At 44.3% G+C, this 19,373-nt stretch overlaps 1 protein-coding gene across 1 annotated transcript; it reads left to right on the forward strand.

The window, feature by feature from the left end:
- The first annotated feature begins 5 nt into the window (after positions 1-5).
- Positions 6-16,292, forward strand: LOC138970206 (splicing factor 3A subunit 2-like). The gene is made up of 8 exons (XM_070342700.1): positions 6-77; positions 1,775-1,965; positions 2,358-2,476; positions 4,689-4,798; positions 12,853-12,902; positions 13,354-13,494; positions 15,274-15,342; positions 15,852-16,292. Exons 2-8 carry the CDS (start codon positions 1,840-1,842, stop codon positions 16,290-16,292), a joined length of 1,056 nt encoding a protein of 351 aa, XP_070198801.1. The 5' UTR covers positions 6-77; positions 1,775-1,839.
- The last annotated feature ends 3,081 nt before the right edge of the window (positions 16,293-19,373 follow it).

A 19,373-nucleotide genomic window follows, 5' to 3' on the forward strand; every position in this document is an offset into this window, starting at 1 on the left:
ATTGTCACCGGAAGTGCACACATTTGGCGTTCGTAAGCGTGCGGACGACGTGAGAAAAGAAATCGCTGAAAGAAAAGGTACATGTATTGAACACAGCAACGCGATCGACGACAAAGGGGTGAAAAAGAGAAGCTTTTTGGGGTTAAGAAAATATGCTTGATGGTTGATGTTGTTAAAGCTGAACGTAAAGCTGAATTAGGCAGTTTACATTGCAGAAATACGTTTCTGAGGCTCTGGCGGTGGCAGTACCACTAAGTTGAGAGTTGACTGGTGTAGTGTTGAGATGATATTGATACATCTACTGTTGAATCAGAATGCATACATGTACTAGCAATAGTCACTATACTGCCACAAGAACTGTTCCTTTTCATGGCTGTCTTATGAAGATAATTGAATAATCCAACAGAAAGGAAACAGCTAGGATTTATTAATATTTAATATTATTATTAAATTTCTGTTCATTTGTTATAGATTTGGACAGCCTAGATACACCACAGGCGGAAGGTATCGTCCACTGGACTACTACTATCACAGAAAGACTACAAGGTACGTCACTCACCTTCGAATCTTCTGTGTTCTTGGAGTCGCTTCCTGGGGAAAAATATTGTTCAAGACGGTTTGCCTCTTCAAACAGTCTGTGTAAGGTCAAATAAATACAGTTGAATGATTGTTTGAACTGTATGTACCTTTAATTTTCAGCTTCCATCCGCTGCAGGTTGTTATTAACCATCATTTGGACGAATCTTCGTTTGCGAGCCGCCAGGTTCCACCTTGCGTCAAATCATGCATCCGGCACCGAATATGCATACCACCGCTCATTGACATTGGTTAATAACAGGATATTCGATGATTATTTTCATTGGTCGACTGAAATCGTCTGCATCGGTTCCGTTCGTGCAACGAAGAGTGGCAACGATATGGCAGAGGCCAACGTTATCCAAGCTGCTCTTGGGGGGCATAATTTTTTGTTGTTAGGTCAAGCCGGCACAGGAAAGTCTACTTTAGTTAAAAAATTAAAATGTCAACTGGAGCAAACAGGAAAAACAGTCCGCATCACGGCAACAACAGGTATTGCAGCCAGTCAGCAACGAAACAATTTAGTTCTTTGCTCGTTTCTTGTTCATTCATAAATTCAGTACTTACCAAAAAAAGAACGTTTTCCTCATTTTGAATGAAGTGGCAAACGGTTCTTCACTAATACCGAAAGTGAAAACTCCCGTGGGTAGCTTCCCTTGCTGCACAATATTTACATATGTTTTAGACCAATGAGCGCTGGTAATGGTATGCATATTCGGTGCAGACTGCATGATTTGACGCAAGGTGGAACCTGGCGGCTCGCAAACGACGATTCGTCCAAATGATGGTTAAAAACAATCTGCAGCGGACGGAAGCTGAAAATTAAAGGTACATACAGTTCAAACAATCATTCAACTGTATTTATTTGACCTTACACAGACTGTTTGAAGAGGCAAACCGTCTTGAACAATATTTTTCCCCAGGAAGCGACTCCAAGAACACAGAAGACTCGAAGGTGAGTGACGTACCTTGTAGTCTTTCTGTGATAGTAGTGGTCCAGTGGACGATACCTTCCGCCTGTGGATACACTAAACACTTTTAAAAATGTATTGGATAACCACAGGATATATATATATATGTTTTCAACAAATTTCAAAATGCCCAGCATTGAACTTTGATGTACCTAAACTTTATTACCCAAAGAACTCTGTCTGTGTTCTTAGTAGTTTCATTTGAATCTGTGACCTTCCATGTGCAGAAATCACTCAGGTGCTGCCTTGCAGTACTTCCTAATATTAGTGGACGCCCAGCAGACAATCAAACATGGATTTCCAGCACAGAGCTGGAGGCAAAACCGGTGTAGGAGGCGTGGCCTCTGCCTCCGAATCCAATCGAGATCGGAGGGAACGTCTGAGGCAGCTCGCCTTGGAGACCATAGACTTGAACAAGGTTTGTTTATTTGAGTGATCTGGAGATAATTCCGTTGTACTTGCAATAAGCATTTGAGAATATCAGGATCAACTTCGTTTTCTATACATAAATAAGTATGTATTGTTTTGTTTGATATCATTGTCTCCGTGTGAATTGAGGACAAAGTTATTGGCAAGTAAAAAACCCAAAGTAAATTGGTGGGGGGGGGGGGGGGGGGGGGGGGGGGGATTAAGAAACTTGCCACTGCAAGTAAGGCAAACACTTTAAATTGCAGTAGAAGGGTTTGATTTTCGTTTTGATTTTCCAGTTGTGACATCGGCGACTAGCACAGTAGCACTAGCAGACCACAAGGCACCAGTGTCACGTTTTTGTCTATGATTCATAATGTGGCTATTTATACCCTTTTTCAGGATCCGTACTTCATGAAAAATCATCTTGGATCTTATGAGTGCAAACTGTGTTTGACCCTCCACAACAATGAAGGCAGCTACTTGGCCCATACCCAGGGAAAAAAACATCAGGCAAATCTGTGAGTTAAAAAACATGATTTTTGTGTTCTCAATCTCAGTTTTATTTTACCAGCTTATTTGTTTTGTTTGCCATTTTTGGTGGTATAGACATTATTTTTGTTGCATTATATAAGTTATAACTAGAACATTTTTGACTCACATGCGAAGCAAAAGTGAGTCTATGTACTCACCCGAGTCGTCCGTCCGTCCGTCCCCCCCGTCCGTCCGGACGTCCGTCCGGAAAACTTTGACGTTGGATATTTCTTGGACACTATTCAGTCTATCAGTACCAAATTTGGCAAGATGGTGTATGATGACAAGGCCCCAAAAAACATACATAGCATCTTGACCTTGCTTCAAGGTCAAGGTCGCAGGGGCCATAAATGTTGTCTAAAAAACAGCTATTTTTCCCATTTTTCCCATTTTCTCTGAAGTTTTTGAGATTCAATACCTCACCTATATATGATATATAGGGCAAAGTAAGCCCCATCTTTTGATACCAGTTTGGTTTACCTTGCTTCAAGGTCAAGGTTACAGGAGCTCTTCAAAGTTGGATTGTATACATATTTTGAAGTGACCTTGACCCTGAACTATGGAAGATAACTGTTTCAAACTTAAAAATTATGTGGGGCACATGTTATGCTTTCATCATGAGACACATTTGGTCACATATGATCAAGGTCAAGGTCACTTTGACCCTTATGAAATGTGACCAAAATAAGGTAGTGAACCACTAAAAGTGACCATATCTCATGGTAGAAAGAGCCAATAAGCACCATTGTACTTCCTATGTCTTGAATTAACAGCTTTGTGTTGCATGACCTTGGATGACCTTGACCTTGGGTCAAGGTCACATGTATTTTGGTAGGAAAAATGTGTAAAGCAGTTCTTAGTGTATGATGTCATTGCTAGGTTTAGTTATTTGACCTTGACCCTGAAGGTCAAGGTCATGTAAAGGTCAAGGTCAAGCATGTGAGTCGTATGGGCTTTGCCCTTCTTGTTTAAATGTTAGATTGTATTTACAATTTTGCAGTGGCTCTGCATTGTTTTGGGATAATTTTTAAAGTAATACAGTGTTGTTGCCAGGCCTCGGTCTTCGGTCTCTGACGCATTCCTTTCTGATTTGACGCATTGGACCTAGCCTTGTCCGGTCGATGGACCGATAGTTTTTACGTTTTGGTGGTCAACTGACCGATACATATTCGTACAAGGCGGACAAGGTCTGCAATGAATGGAATGGGAGTTGCAAAGTCGGAAAACAAACCCCGATCAAAATGCTCATGTTCGCTACGAGTGAAAATGCACTCGGTGCCGAGTCCGTGTTTGTCGTCATTGACACTCGAGGCTGCGTTTACGGAAATACCCGATCCAGCCGGTGTACCTATTTACCGAAAACGGCGCAAACAGCGGAAAGTTCATCAATATAATACTACGGCATGGTAATGCGAAGATCAGGCAGGATCCCTACATTCGCACATCGGGCACTGTATTGGAAAGGGTAGGCCAGGAATGTCAGGCTCTTTCTCCTCGCAAAGTTTATGAACAATTAAAACTAGGAAGCGACATCAAAGCAATGTCAAAGGACCTGAAACAGGTTGAGAATAAGAAGGAAAGGGAAAAACGCGAATAGCCTGAAAATGTTGCCCCCAAAAAGACGCTAAAAGTTGCAACAAAGTTGTAAATTTTTTTGGACCTATTGCTTTTTTAAAGCCAGGGCATTTGGACCTATTGTTTTTTTTTAGGGAGGTCCAAATGACCTATTGTCTTCTTAGGCTGGCAACAACACTGGTAATATTGCAGATCTATATATATATATATATATATCTATTGAAGTAGGTTATTCAATTGATGAAACTAATAACTGGTAGGAGTGGAACAAGTGAAACTGAAAGTAGACTTTTCGATGTTCATCAATATAAAAACGGAGAAAAGTTCTCATCAGAAAACTAAAAGTCCAAGCGAATAATTCTTGTGAAAAAACACATCTGCCCTGGCGACCACCTCCATAGTGACCATCTGTCCACAACGACCACATAAAAGGATCACCTTCATTATAATTCACCTTTCCATATCCACCACTTTTGAACTTTTCCTTGGATGATCGTTAAAGACAGGTTTGACTGTCCTTTTGATATACATGTCACCATGATTTACTATTTGTGAAAGTGAGCTTGGCAGCTGTTATTTCTCAGTGGAATTTGATAGATTTCTGTTTATTTGTCAATAATTCAGTGCCCGGAGAGCGGCAAAAGAAGCTATGGAGGCCCCTGCACAACCTGCCCCTGAGCGAGCCAAAGTTGACATCCGCCAGTTCGTCAAGATTGGGCGTCCCGGCTACAAAGGTCAGTATTACTTTTACTTCTCTTTTGTGTACAGTGGAACCCCCCATTTTCTTCTTCTTCTGCGTTCGTGGGCTGAAACTCCCACGTACACTCGTGTTTTTTGCACGAGTGGAATTTTACGTGTATGACCGTTTTTACCCCGCCATTTAGGCAGCCATACGCCGTTTTCGGAGGAAGTACCCCCCATTTGAGACCTCAGAAATCTGGAATAATTGGGTCTTAAAAAGCAGGCATGGGAATTTTTCGCCAAAAGGCACATTTCCGCCGGATTTTTTTTTCGTTCCGCCGAAAAAGCAGAAGTTTCCGCCGACAAAAAAGTGGGGGAGGCAAATATGGTTCTAAAAACTGAATTTAATGGCAAACTTGGAGCTAAGATGACACCAAATTGCACCATTTGGGTTCTTTGGAGAAACAAAATTCCGGGTGGGGGGGGGGGGGGGGGGGGGTGGCATGCCCCTGGACCCCCCCTAGTAAGGCTAGGTGCTTCACGCCGTCGACTTTGTTATTACTAACACATTTTTCAGAATGTTTTACAATTTTCAATTCCCATGCCTGAAAAGAGAGTTTCAAAAAGAAGGTAAATTTACATAGATTATGAACAGTAAATCTGAAAAATCGAGGTCTTAACACTTTCGCGACGGGAGGTGACTATATTAGTAATAGCGCTGCAACGCCCACGGACGGGAAGTGACTATTTTAGTATTAGACATACAAGGTACACGACTCGTGATTGCTTCCCGGTTTTTGAAGCTTGCAGTAAATTGAGTTGTTTCCCTTGACACACTTGGTGTGCCCTTCCGCCATATGCAAAATTAGCCTGGTTTGTGCGGTTTTTTCGAGAAAAAAAAATGAATCGAAGGCGAGCCTTGTCACGGGAGGAGATTCTCCGGATGTTGGATCTTGAGGACCCTGTAGATCATGATTCCGACGTGTTGTTTTCGCCTCAAGAAAGCGATAATAGCAGTGATATTGAGGAAGATACAGTCCTGTTGTTGCTGCTAGTATGAGTCGGCAAACTACACGTGTTAGGGTGGTACTGCATGAATCCTCGAATGTGTAGTTGCAAGGGGGGCGTGGCAGCACTGATAACAATGGATGGCTGGAGCCTAATCCTTTTGGAAATGTTCATAGGTGTACAGTTGGGACTTTGTTGTGAAAATGTGACTTATATTCAATATGGATTACCTAGACATCATTTGGTGAGTGTCACAGTTTTGTTTCATTTGAGTCAGGATGCTGTGAGTGAATGCGGGAATTGCTTGTTTTTTTCTTTGTGCTGTCTCCTTATTTCTGTGTAGAATTTTAACAATATTTCAGGTAATTCATAGGTTTTACACCTTGTTTGGTTATACAATTATTTATAATACTTTCTGTTAAAAAATAACTTTTAAAAAAGCAGTGGAAAAGAAAACACACACAAAAAAACGTTAAAAAACACAAATTATCCCCCTTTCACCCCCCCTTTGCTAAAACAAATCGCGTGACAAACTTATAAATAGCACGACTGAACTGGGCATCCATTTTTTAATTAGTACACAAAATTTGGTGGTGATTGGACTTAATTCAAGCTTGCTAGACAGATTTCTTTACAGTTACTGTTTTTTGGGAAGTTTCTTGGTGGCAAGCTTGGGCAGGCAGGACGTTAACGCCGTGGCAGTGCTAGTCACAATAGTGTTAAAAAGGGGAAGTTTTAAATTGGTGGGGTACGACTATACTCCATTTTTGTACTCATTTTCTTTGAGATGGTATTTCCTTCTGGTGTTCTCAGGCATGGGAATTGTCCGCCAAAAGGCAAATTTCCGCCGATTTTTTTGTTTTGTTCCGCCGAAAAAGCAAAAGTGTCCGCCGAAAAAATAAATGGAGAGGCAAAAATGGTTCTAAAAACTGAATTAAATTACATATCTTACCCAACTCACATATAGCAATTAACCCTAGTTCAGTGCTTAGCAACGCTGTATACGTCCCCTTGGTAACAAGGGAAGCCACTCTAAAAAAGAGCGACCCATCCCATAATGCCAGACTAACTTCCTGTCTGACTTCCGTATGCGCGCGCATACGCCGCCATTTGCATCATTCCAAAACCCAGCGGTCAGCTAGCTGGTCGCAGTGCTGTATGCTCCGGCTGTTTTCTTCAGCCTTGATACTTGGTCTTCGGACTGGGGTCTTTCTCCTTGGTTTCTTCTTGTTGTCTTGTCTTCGCGACTATGTGAGGTGAGATCGTTTTGATTTTTCGTGATTTTGTGGGCGTTTTGTGGCCTTGTTTGACTTGTGAAATTTTTCTTGAGAAATTTTTTGTGAGTTGTTTTGGCCATGGCGGATAACGTCAAGAAGAGGCAGTCTTCTAAGCCGGTAGCTGCTGAGTCTACCCCGCCTAGGAAAACGCCTCGTAAATCTAAACAGTCTGGACAGGCTGTCGTTCCGGTCTTAGAACCGTTATCAAATAAAAACTGTGAAGATGTTGTTGACATGCCTTCTGCTTCCATTTTGCCCGGTAAACCGGCAGACAAGATTGTTCATGTTGATAAGCCGGTTAAAGCGGCCCCTGTTGCTGTGAATCTCGGGCTTGCGTCTGCGGACTTTGCCACTTTGCTTCTCTCTCTTAGTACACAGATTTCGTCTTTGGCTGAAGAAGTAGCGTCGACGAAAGCGGAGCTGCGTGCCCTTCCGGGGGGCGTGGCTGGGGTGGCCTCTCTGGCTAAGGTGCGTTCTTCGCCTTCGGCCACTGTTACTCGGGCTGACGTGCATGCGGTGCAGGACGTTGATGGTGGACTTGCGGTTCCGGCGAGCGTTCCGTCTTCTGGTGTCTCACTTCGTTCTGAAGGTATGTCTGCTGCATTAGTAGCCGGGTTCTCCGGCGAAAGTGCAGCGCGTTGCCAAGAGGAAGTAACCCCTGCCGTTGGCTATATGGGTGAAAGTTCCGATACCTGTGCTGGCCATTTCCGCCATGGCGGTCGGTCAGTGCGGGGTACGAACCTTGGTGAGCGAACGGAAGTGTTAGTACAGCCAGCCATGTCCCAAGTCTATGGTCAGGGTGTACAGCTTTCGCTTCCGCCCTGTGGGCAGGAAGGGGACAGTCGTGCCGGCTCCTTACTTGACTATGACAGTCAGGGGGGGGACCGGCTTCCCGATTGCACGGAGGTGCATGAGGACTGTCCCGAGGATGGTGCTTCCGCAGTGGCGGAGAGCATGGAGGTCAAACTTCCGTTTAAGCTGGCTAATGCAGTGGCTTTGGCGGCGGAAACGGCCTCGAGGTACTTCAAGGAAGGGGTGGTTCAGCCTAAGACTCATGAGGTACCACCTCCTTCCGCTTTTGAAGACTTCCGCAGTGCGAGGGAGAAGAAGTGTGACTTTCGGTTCCTTGAATCGCCTTCAGTGGCTTTTCATATGGCCAAGGTTTTGAAGTCTTCTCAGTCTCTGGCTCAGGCTCCTTCAGTGCCGTTGTTGGTTCAACATGGGGATGCCCCTGAGTCAGCTAAGCCATGGTTGGCTCAGCCTGGACAACTTTTGTTTAGGTCTGCGGGGTTTTGCAACTTCAAGTTGAATCCACCGGAGGTCAATTTGGTTGAAACTTTTTCTCTTCCGGGGGCTTCGCTTCCGATCACGCCGGATCTGGCTTCCTTAAGAGAGGACGGCTACAGTAGGGACAGGGCTGTCCCCTATACTGAGGCCGCCTTGGTTGCTTTGGAGGAGACGGGTAGATCTCTTTTGGAGCTGGCCTCTGTTTCAGAGTCCCTTCAGAGATCTTTATCGCGGTCGATCGCGTCTTCTCTCGACCCGTTCGAGTTTAGGTTTGACGCGTCATCTGAAGATGTGACGGTTCTTTTGGCGACTCTGGCGAGAGTTTCTCAAGAACAGATGGGTTTGTCTGCCAAGCTGTACACGCATGCGGTGCATTCTCGCAGATCTGCGTTTCTCGCAGGGTCGAAGATCAGAGGCAAGGGTACTATTGATAGTCTGAAGTCTTCTCCGTTTGAGGAGGGTGCTCTTTTGGGCAGTGCGTCTCTCGAGGCTCTCCAGAAGGAGACGCAAGACGCTAGAGACTTGGCGATCGCAAGGATTGCCCATCAGGGTTTTCAAAAGCCACAGAAACAGCCTCAGACTCAGGGCAAGCCCCAGTCTTCCTCTTTCGGGGGAGGCAAGGCTCAGAGTCAAAGTTCTTCCTCTCGGGGTAGGGGGCGCGGAGCGCCTTACCAGAAGAGAGGTTCGTTTGGGGGTTCTAGGGGGTCGGGGCGTAAGCCTCACCCCCAATGATGTCCTCCCGAGCCGATTGTCCCCGTAGCCCCCACCTTTGTGGTGGCGGGCGGCCCCTCCAGGGCCTTCGCTGCCTGGACATGCTTGGTGTCCAGCCAGTGGATTTTGGGGATAATCAGTTCGGGGTTCCGGCTGCTCTGGGCAGAGGAGAAGGCTCCTTTGTCCAGGGTACCTCCTCCTTTTTGGGCCCCGCGGGATCCGAAGGCTTTGTTGACGGTTCAGGGGGAAGTGTCCTCCCTTCTGTTCAAGGAGGCTATCGAGGAGGTGGTCGATCAGGAATCGCCAGGATTTTACGGCAGGCTGTTTGTCGTCCCCAAGGCATCGGGGGCTTGGAGGCCTGTTCTGGACCTTTCAACGTTAAACAAGTTTCTACGGGTGGTAAGGTTCTCGATGGAGACTCCTGCCTCAGTAAGAGAGGCGTTGAGGCCGGGGGACTGGGTCACGTCAGTCGATCTGACAGACGCCTATTTTTATGTTCTCATGAGGCCAATAGACAGGAAATGGCTGCGGTTTTGCTGGGGGGAGAAGGTGTTTCAGTTCCGGGCACTTCCTTTCGGCCTTTCACTCTCCCCCTGGATTTTCACAATGGTCGTGCGTCAGCTTTGCGCCCTGGTGAGACAAGAGGGTGTGCGTCTGAGAGCTTATCTAGACGACTGGCTGATCTTACATCAGGATCAGAGCGGGTGCAGAGCTCATACTCAGAGGGTGCTCAGTCTGGCTTGTCGTCTTGGGTTCACAGTCAATCTGGGGAAATCGGAGCTGGAACCGTCTCAGAACTTTACGTATCTAGGCATGGAGTTCGATACGGTGGCTTGGTTGGTACGCCCTTCTCGGAAGCGAATAGACAAGCTTCGGGCGTTGATTCGGGAACTTTACGGAAAGAATCTGGCCTTGGCTCGGGAATTGCATTCCCTGTTGGGGCAGATGGAATCTATGGCACCGCTGGTACCTCTGGGCAGAGTGCACAAGAGGCCTCTTCAGACAGCTTTGCGGTCTCGGTGGAATCAGACAACTCAGGGCTAGAATGTCCAAATAGAGTTGGGGGAGTGGTTCATTCTTTCCACGGAGGTATGGCTTCTTCCCTGGGTGTCGCAGGGTGTCCCCATAGTTCCTCCGGTTCCGGCACACGATCTGGTAACGGACGCTTCTCAGTTGGGCTGGGGCGCTCATCTGGCAGATCGGACAGCTTCAGGTCTCTGGGACGACGAACAGGTTGCGAGTCACATAATTGTTCTGGAATTGGAGGCTGTTGCCCTCGGGCTTCAGGCTTTTCTTCCTCTGCTGACGGACAGTCATGTCAAAGTTCATACGGACAATATGACGGTGGCTGCGTACTTAAACCGGCAGGGCGGGATTCGCTCGCAGAGGTTGTCGGTCAGGGCGTGTCAGTTGCTGGTTTGGTGCGACACGCATCGCATCCAGTTGTCAGCGAGGTACCTGAGGGGCTCGCTGAATGTTCTGGCAGACTCCTTAAGCAGGGGAGACAAGGTGTTGCATTCGGAATGGACTCTGGCTCACCAGTCTCTGGAGCGCCTGTGGGCGCAGGTGAACAAACCTCTGATAGATTTGTTTGCAACGAGGTTCTCGTCAAGACTCCCGTTGTTTGTCTCTCCGTTTCCGGATCCTCAGGCATGGGCAGTAGACGCGTTAAGCCTGGATTGGTCGAATCTGACGGCGTACGCCTTTCCCCCATTCTGCCTGCTGGGCAAAGTAGTGCGAAAGGTGGACTTGGAAAGGCCAGCGCTTGTCCTGGTGGCCCCTCTTTGGCCAAGTCAACACTGGTACCCGGATCTGGTACGTCTCGCGGTTCGGCCTCCCATTCCGCTAGCAGTAAGAAGAGGCGAACTAGTACAGCCACGGTCAGGCATTCAGCATCTAGACCCCCAGGCTCTGCAGCTTCACGGCTGGATACTGTGCGAGTCTCTTTGCGTCGGGCAGGGGCTTCCGACTCAACCTTGAAGTTAGTGCAACAAGCGCACAGGGAGTCTACCAATTCCGTTTACTCCTCTCATTGGGCGGCATGGCTGAAGTGGTGTGCGGAGAATGGAATTAATCCTTTAGCTCCTAGATCTATGCAGGTGGCGAACCATTTGTCCTGGTTGGCTGGGCAGGGGGCTTCTCCTTCCTCTTTGCGTGTGAGACGATCGGCTATATCGTCAACGCTGAGACAGATCGGGCACAAGATCAGTTTAGATGGTGTCATAGCGAGCGTCATCAAGGGCGCTTCCCTTGAGTCAGCTCATTGTAAAGCTCAGCTCCCGGCGTGGGACCTGTTTTTAGTTTTGAGGTTTCTAGCCTCTGATGTTTTTGAGCCTTTTCAGTCAGCTAGTCTAGCGAATGTGACTAAAAAGACTTTGCTGTTGGTTTTGCTTGCCTCGGCAAGGCGCGGTAGTGAGGTGCATGCTCTGTCGGGCCTTGCTAAGGATATTTCTTTAGAGAAAGACGGATCGTATTCGCTTAAATTCATTCCTGTTTTTTTAGCTAAGAACCAAAAGCCGGGTCAATCGTCGCCGGTTATTCGCATTCCCCCCTTGAGTAATGTTCTTGCTCCTGGAGATCCCGATATATGTAACTGTCCAGTTAGGGCACTCAGCAGCTACTTGGCTAGAACTTTGTCTATTCGCTCGGAAACTCAAAAGTTACTGTTTATTTCCCTCAACACAGTCCGAGGTAAAGACATAGCAAAAGTTACCTTGGCGAAGTGGGTCTCCACGACGATACGTCATGCTTATGCCTGGTTGCAAAATCAGTCGGGGGATGCCAGGGCAGTGTTGCCCTTGACAGCGGCGAGAGCCCATGAGGCTAGAGCCTGGGCTTCGTCTTTGGCTGTGCTGCGTTCGGGTCGCCTTTCAGAGGTCCTCGAAGCGGCTTTCTGGCGCTCGGAAGATATTTTCATAAATTTTTATCTCCGTGATGTGGCTGGGCTGCGCCAGGATGGCTCGTCTGCTTTGCCTTCTTTGGTAGCAGCAGGGCAAGTTCTTCATCATTAATGTGGTGAGTACCCTCCTCCTATAGTAGCAATCTGCTATATGTGAGTTGGGTAAGATATGTAATTTAATCAAAAATTTTAGTAATAAATTTTCATTTGATTAATATACTTACCCAACTCACATCGTTTATTCCCTCCCTCCTCCCCGCTGTGGGTGTGATTGGGTCTAAAAAAGTAGTGAGTTGGGCTGCGTTTCGGAATGATGCAAATGGCGGCGTATGCGCGCGCATACGGAAGTCAGACAGGAAGTTAGTCTGGCATTATGGGATGGGTCACTCTTTTTTAGAGTGGCTTCCCTTGTTACCAAGGGGACGTATACAGCGTTGCTAAGCACTGAACTTGGGTTAATTGCTATATGTGAGTTGGGTAAGTATATTAATCAAATGAAAATTTATTACTAAAATTTTTGATTTAATGGCAAACTTGGAGCTCAGATGACACCAAATTGCACCATTTGGGTTCTTTGGAGAAAAACAATTCCGGGGGGGGGGCATGCCCCCGAACCCCCCCAGCAGGGCTAGGCGCTTCGCGTCGTCGACTTTGCTATTACTTACACATTTTCAGCCTTTTTTACTTTTTTTCAATTCCCATGCCTGTGTTCTATGTTAATGACTGCAGAGTCTTACATCTCTCTTCTTTCAAACAAAGTTTTGTATTCAAACAAGCTTGCATGTGAAACTTTATTCTTTTTTGTGCATTCCACATTCAATGTTTTGGACACATTTTAAATTCATTTGCAATGTTTTACTGGTAGTCGTCTACCTTGCTGAAACTGTTGGCAGAGTACTGAATACTCGCTCTTTTTCTATTTCAGTGACAAAACAAAGAGATCAAGAGAGTGGCCAGCAGAGTTTACTATTTCAGGTTGGTCATTTTTGGCTGTTGAATTTTAAGTTATTTATTTGAAATTTAAAACAAATGTTACGGTATTTTATTTTGATAATCAAATTAGCAATTTCATTTACTATGTAGTTTATATTGAATGATATACATTAGTCAGACGCTGTAATAATTGCTAATCTGAATTTTGTTTGGGTTTGTTGAATTATTGCTTTCAGATTTATTTTTATTTGATCTCCTGTTGATTACTTCCCCTTACTTGGGCAACTGTGGAGTTTGATAGTAAGAAACTAAACTTATACGTTAAGATTTGACAAAATATTATGTCCATAATGAAACGTTCCAGAAAGCAACCTGTATTGTTTTTGATTCTTAAGCTATATTTATGGGGAGAAACGTGTATTTAAAAAAATAAAAGGTTAACACATTGTCTCAAAACCACATGAGCAAACATTCACCCATTTGTTCTTTGTAGATTGACTACCCTGAAATTGTGGATCATCTCCACCCCCGCTACAGATTCATGGCAGCCTATGAACAGAGAGTCGAGCCCCCTGATCGTCGCTGGCAGTATCTCTTGTTCTCTGCTGAACCTTACGAGACAATAGCTTTCAAGGTAACATGGGCTGAGATATTTGTGCTGTTGATTTTGTTTGAAGTTTGCTGTGAGTACTTATGTACTGTTAGTGTTTGATAACGTTAGAGAGAGGCTCCCTTCAAGCCACACTTAATTTCGCAGATTCTCAAGGCACCATTTCTTTAAGGTATTGAGCCAGTATTTGAAATATTTAACAAGTGCTCCAGAATGGTGTTCTATGACATTTATTGCGTTGGTTTTACTAAGGACCAACTCTGACATTTTTTTTTTAAATACAAAAAAAGAAAGAAAAGAGAGTTTGTGTAGTGTTATTAACTGGAAGTGTTCTCAAGCATGAGGCTATGGGCGTGATCCTGATTAGTCAATATGCTTTATGTACATGTACCATTTTTAGGGGGCATCTGTTTTTACAGTAATCAGACCCCTCCGTGCACCTTTCCCTCCGTCAGAGCCTTATCTGTTAGTGCATTACATTTTAAGGGAATTGTTCACATTAGCTCTGCTTCACTGAGCTTAAAAGTTAGAACTGCTACATATGATAGTGGAACATTTTCTATTCTGTATATGTTCTTTTGTAAAGGGCCTAGAGCCATAGGTTAGGCACTTAAAAGTGTCCAGTTATTATTATTATTATTATTATTATTATTATTAAACAAGTCGCGTAAGGCGAAAATACAACATTTAGTCAAGTAGCTGTCGAACTCACAGAATGAAACTGAACGCAATGCAACGCAGCAAGACCGTATACTCGTAGCATCGTCAGTCCACCGCTCATGGCAAAGGCAGTGAAATTGACAAAAAGAGCGGGGTAGTAGTTGCGCTGAGAAGGATAGCACGGTTTTCTGTACCTCTCTTCGTTCTGAGCGTGTTTTCAATCCAAACATATCATATCTATATGTTTTTGGAATCAGGAACCGACAAGGAATAAGATGAAAGTGTTTTTAAATTGATTTCAAAAATTTAATTTTGATCATAATTTTTATATTTTTAATTTTCAGAGCTTGTTTTTAATCCAAATATAACATATTTATATGTTTTTGGAATGAGAAAATGATGGAGAATAAGATGAACGTAAATTTGGATCGTTTTATAAAATTTTTTTTTTTTTTACAATTTTCAGATTTTTAATGACCAAACTCACTCATTAGTTTTTAAGCCACAAAGCTGAAATGCAATACCGAAGTCCGGGCTTCGTCGGAGATTACTTGACCAAAATTTCAACCAATTTGGTTGAAAAATGAGAGCGTGACAGTGCCGCCTCAACTTTCACGAAAAGCCGGATATGACGTCATCAAAGACATTTATCAAAAAAATGAAAAAAACGTCTGAGGATATCATACCCAGGAACTCTAATGTCAAATTTCATAAAGATCGGTCCAGTAGTTTAGTCTGAATCGCTCTACACACACAGACAGACATACACACATACACCACGACCCTCGTCTCAATTCCCCCCTCTATGTTAAAACATTTAGTCAAAACTTGACTAAATGTAAAAAGGAATGTGTTGGCCAGTCTTCAATGTTAGTAATGGAACCCAATAGTTAAGACTAGTAATGAAACGAAGGCTTCATCCTGTGTAGCTGTATGGGATTGAGAGTTGTGCAATGAGATTGTTAACACTAACAGAAAAGAATATTGAGGACAAGTTCTGTCTGCTAATGTTCATGCATCTCATCACTTCGTGTGTTTTATGTGTGACATATTTGTGACTGTCACAAAATGAGGTGTGTGGCTTATTGACGGTGTTGCCTTCAATACCCTAAAAAGTAAAATACAGTATTTTAATCTTTTCAGGTGCCGAGCCGAGAGGTTGACAAAGATCCAAAGAAGTTATGGACTCACTGGAACAAGGAGACCAAACAGGTAGATAATCTGTGATTTCATATTTGAATTATATATATCTGTCATGTTAAAGATGACATAATCAATTGAATCAGGAGAAAAATCCACTCGTGCAAAAACACGAGTGTACGTGTGAGTTTCAGCCCATGAACGCAGAAGAAGAATAAGTAGGATGAAGAGGTGGATATGTGTAAATTGCTGAGAATTAATATTCCACTTGGTAGGTTTTCTAATTGAAAAACAGAAAATCAAAACACAACAAATAGACCTAACCGTTCCACGTGAGAAGTGTCAACCAAGCAACTTTCATAATCTTTCAACTGCAATTCACTTAATTTGCACAATGTTGAGTGGATTAGTCTATTTGAAGAGATTAAGGACTTTTACTTGTGTTGTTTCCAAATTGATGAAGAAACATTTAAAGAAGATTGGCTGAAGCAGTGAAGATTTGACCGTGACTTTTTTGTCCTCATGAACTTGTTTGCAAACATTTTCATCTTTCTATGTGCTTATGTTTTTGTCTGTTTCAGTACTTCCTGCAGTTTGCCTTCAAGCTGGATATGAAAGCCATGGCACCACCCCCTCCCATGCCCCCACCCCCGGCCCCCATGGGCATGAACATGGGCATGAACATGGGTATGGGGGAAGGCATGCCTGGCCACCCTCGCGGTCCCCCTCCCCCTCGTCTCCCTCCTCCCCCCATGCCCCCACTTCACCTCCACCATGGAGGTGCCCCTCCCCCTCCCCGCCAGGCTCCCCCTCCCCCTCACTCAGCCCCACCCCCTCCCATGCCTCGCCCCCCTCCCCCCATGGGCATGCCCCCTGGAATGATGCCACCTGCCCCACCCCCTTCAGGCCCCCCAATGCAGGGAGGCCCGCCACCACCCCCTCCTGTGCCCCTCCTATGCCTCCCCCTGGCGGCATCCCTCCCCCCATGGCCCCTCCCCCCCCCTCCCCCACCCCCGTCTTAGATGTCATGTTTTGTTTTTGTGCTCAGTCCCCTTTTGGTCCTGTTCTGTATTCTGCTGCAATATATGTGTTGATGAATGTCAAATATTTTGAAATATCTGTTTCATTGTGAAGTTGATGTTTGAGAATGTCAAACCATAAATATCAGGAGTTAGTTTAACACATTGTATCAGTTGATAATGGTATTCACCAGGCAGAGATGATACAATTTGTACTTTAGAGTAAAACAAACAAAAAAGATCATCTGCAGTTGATACGCAAGGCTTGTCCAAAGTTCATTAGTAAAAGATGAAAGAGTGCTGTCAGCGTTATGAAAGATGATTTATTTCCTGGCATTGTCAGGATGAATGTTGGGATTGTCTTGGGACCAGTTTTATGCTGTATTAAATTTGAAGCAACTGTGTGTGTACCATGAGTGTGGTGTGGCATGTTCGTTTGTTAAAAGTGGTTTGAGACGAAAGGGTGCGCTTAGATGCATGTATCATGTATGCATGTATTCTGAGGACATTCTCCCGCACTCTCCCTCTTTTATTTTTCCTCTCTGTGAGACGCACACATGTACATGCATGCAAAGACAGGCGAGCTTGCTCACACAGGCATATACAATTGCATTCTCTCTCTCTCTCTCTCTCTCTCTCACACACACATATGCACACACACTTCAGATTCACAAAACCAGAAAAAAAAAGCGTTTAAAGACAATTTTAATTTGCAATTTCCAACCATGTTGATCAATCAATAACAACACAGAATCCACAAATACAAATGTCAGAAAATCACACATTAACAGTTTCTAAATTGAAACATTCAACTCGTAGGCAAGGATACGCTGGACTGGCTTCACAAGATTTGTATTACGATGCAAGTTTTCTGGTGTAACGCCAGAATGGATAAGCATTTCTCATTTACGCAATCTGACATCGTTATCAACTCTGTGATAGGTACACTGTTGAATTTTTTTTCACACTGTTTACAGTTATTCTCTGAGTGTATTCTGACATGCATCACGCACACACAAACGCACACACACAACACAATACACTGGCTCAGCATGAATAAACATGAATTATGCAGGCACGTTTTTAGGCTGCTTGTGCTAGGCAAGCTATCTGTACAATTCTCTCTTTCTATGTACACAGCAGTCACCAAGAGGTTTGCAGAGTTTGTCTCAAATCAATCTAGCATTTTCTTTCCCTGGAGCACAAAAGCAACTTTAGAATGTAATCGATACAAAAGCAACTTTTGAGCGAAATAGCTCAAAGCAACTTTGGAGCGAAATTAGCACAAAAGCAACTTTTCAGCGTGATAAGCACAGAAGCATTTTTTCAGCGTAATTTATAGCTAGTACAGTATCACAACAAAGCTCAGTTAATCCCGTTTTGTAAACCTTGAAAAGGAACAGAAAAAAAATAGTACCATAAGTGGAAAACCCAATCATGCAAACGGAACAATTTGACAAGTATTGAAGCCGCCTTTGTCACGAAAATGGTCTTGCTAAAATCGCTGCTAGTGACTCGTGTAAACTCACTTCCTATTAAATTTTGTTTGTTTGCTTAACGCCCAGCCGACCACAAAGGGCCATATCAGGGTCGTGCTGCTTTGACATTTAACGTGCGCCACACACAAGACAGAAGTCACAGCACAGGCTTTCTCACCCAGTCACATTATTCTGACACCGGACCAACCAGTCCTAGCACTAACCCCATAATGCCAGACGCCAGGCGGAGCAGCCACTAGATTGCCAATTTTAAAGTCTTAGGTATGACCCGGCCGGGGTTCGAACCCACGACCTCCCGATCACGGGGCGGACGCCTTACCACGGCACTAGGCCACCGTGCCGGTCTCACTTCCTATGAATTCACAACCTTAATGAATGCAGATTATGGCAAGGTATTGTATGACTTGAAATCCTGCTCTATCTATGCAAGCTGGGCAAAACTCGTACTTTATTCCTCTCGACTACAGCGGAACCCCCCTTTTAAGACCTCAACAAATCTGAGAAAACCAGGTCTTAAAAAAGAGGGAGTCTGAAAATGGAGTTCAATTACCAGAGGCTATGAACAGAAAATCTGAAAAAAGAGGTTATGGAATCGGGGAAGTTTTAAATCGTGGAGCCTTAGAAGGGGGGGGGGGGGGGGGGGGGGTGGCACTGTATTGAAAATAATTGAAGAAAATTCACGTCTAACTATGCAAGCTTATTAAAACTATACTGTTCTTTCTGAATATATGCACATGCAAAAATAAAGTCTGAAACATTCGCAAGTATTAGCACTTGTACGTCATTTTCGATATGGCAAATATAAATCACAAGCACGATTGGTGTAAACAAAAATTCTTGGAAATTAAACACACGCAGGACAAAAAAAAAAGGAGAAGGGGCGTTATCGCTCAAAACATATACGTCAATATTTAGAGCACTTGCGTCCCTTCGTTGTTAGATCTTGCTATTTCATGATTAGAAGTTGGAAACAACTGCACACACACATGTTAACAAGCTGGGAGATCACCTCGGGATAGTTTGGTCCCAAATAGGGGCCTACTTTTCTAGGGACCGGGAAATAGGGGTGGGGGGGGGGGGGATTACAGTAGGCCTATGCATTGTTATGTGATGTGTATTGAATAATCATAATCTACTAACGGTTTATCTGCGGCCACGCATGTGTTCTAAAACAATTTAACTTTAAAAAACACAACAACAAAAAACACACGGAATGTTTAAGAAGAACAAGAAAGAAAAAAAACCACAACAGAAATCAGCATCAAAGGAAAGACATATTACAGAATTTCAATAAATCACCAGTAGTCGTAAAGGAATGATCGAGAAGACACAGCGGCATTGTCGTCAAAACATTACTACTTCGACAGAAACAAAAACAAACACAAATCCCGCACACACACAGACAATAACAGAACATGCTCTTGCTTCAGTTGGGAAAGTAAATCACACGCACACACACACACACACACACACACACACACACACACACACTCGCACGCACACACACACACACACACAATCAGAGTTCCACATAAATGGCGAGTTTGCTCACAAACACACAGCAACTTCGAGTCATCAGTCTCAA

Source organism: Littorina saxatilis, linkage group LG7 (genome assembly GCF_037325665.1).
Source record: "Littorina saxatilis isolate snail1 linkage group LG7, US_GU_Lsax_2.0, whole genome shotgun sequence".
Classification (NCBI taxonomy): Eukaryota; Metazoa; Mollusca; class Gastropoda; order Littorinimorpha; family Littorinidae; genus Littorina; species Littorina saxatilis.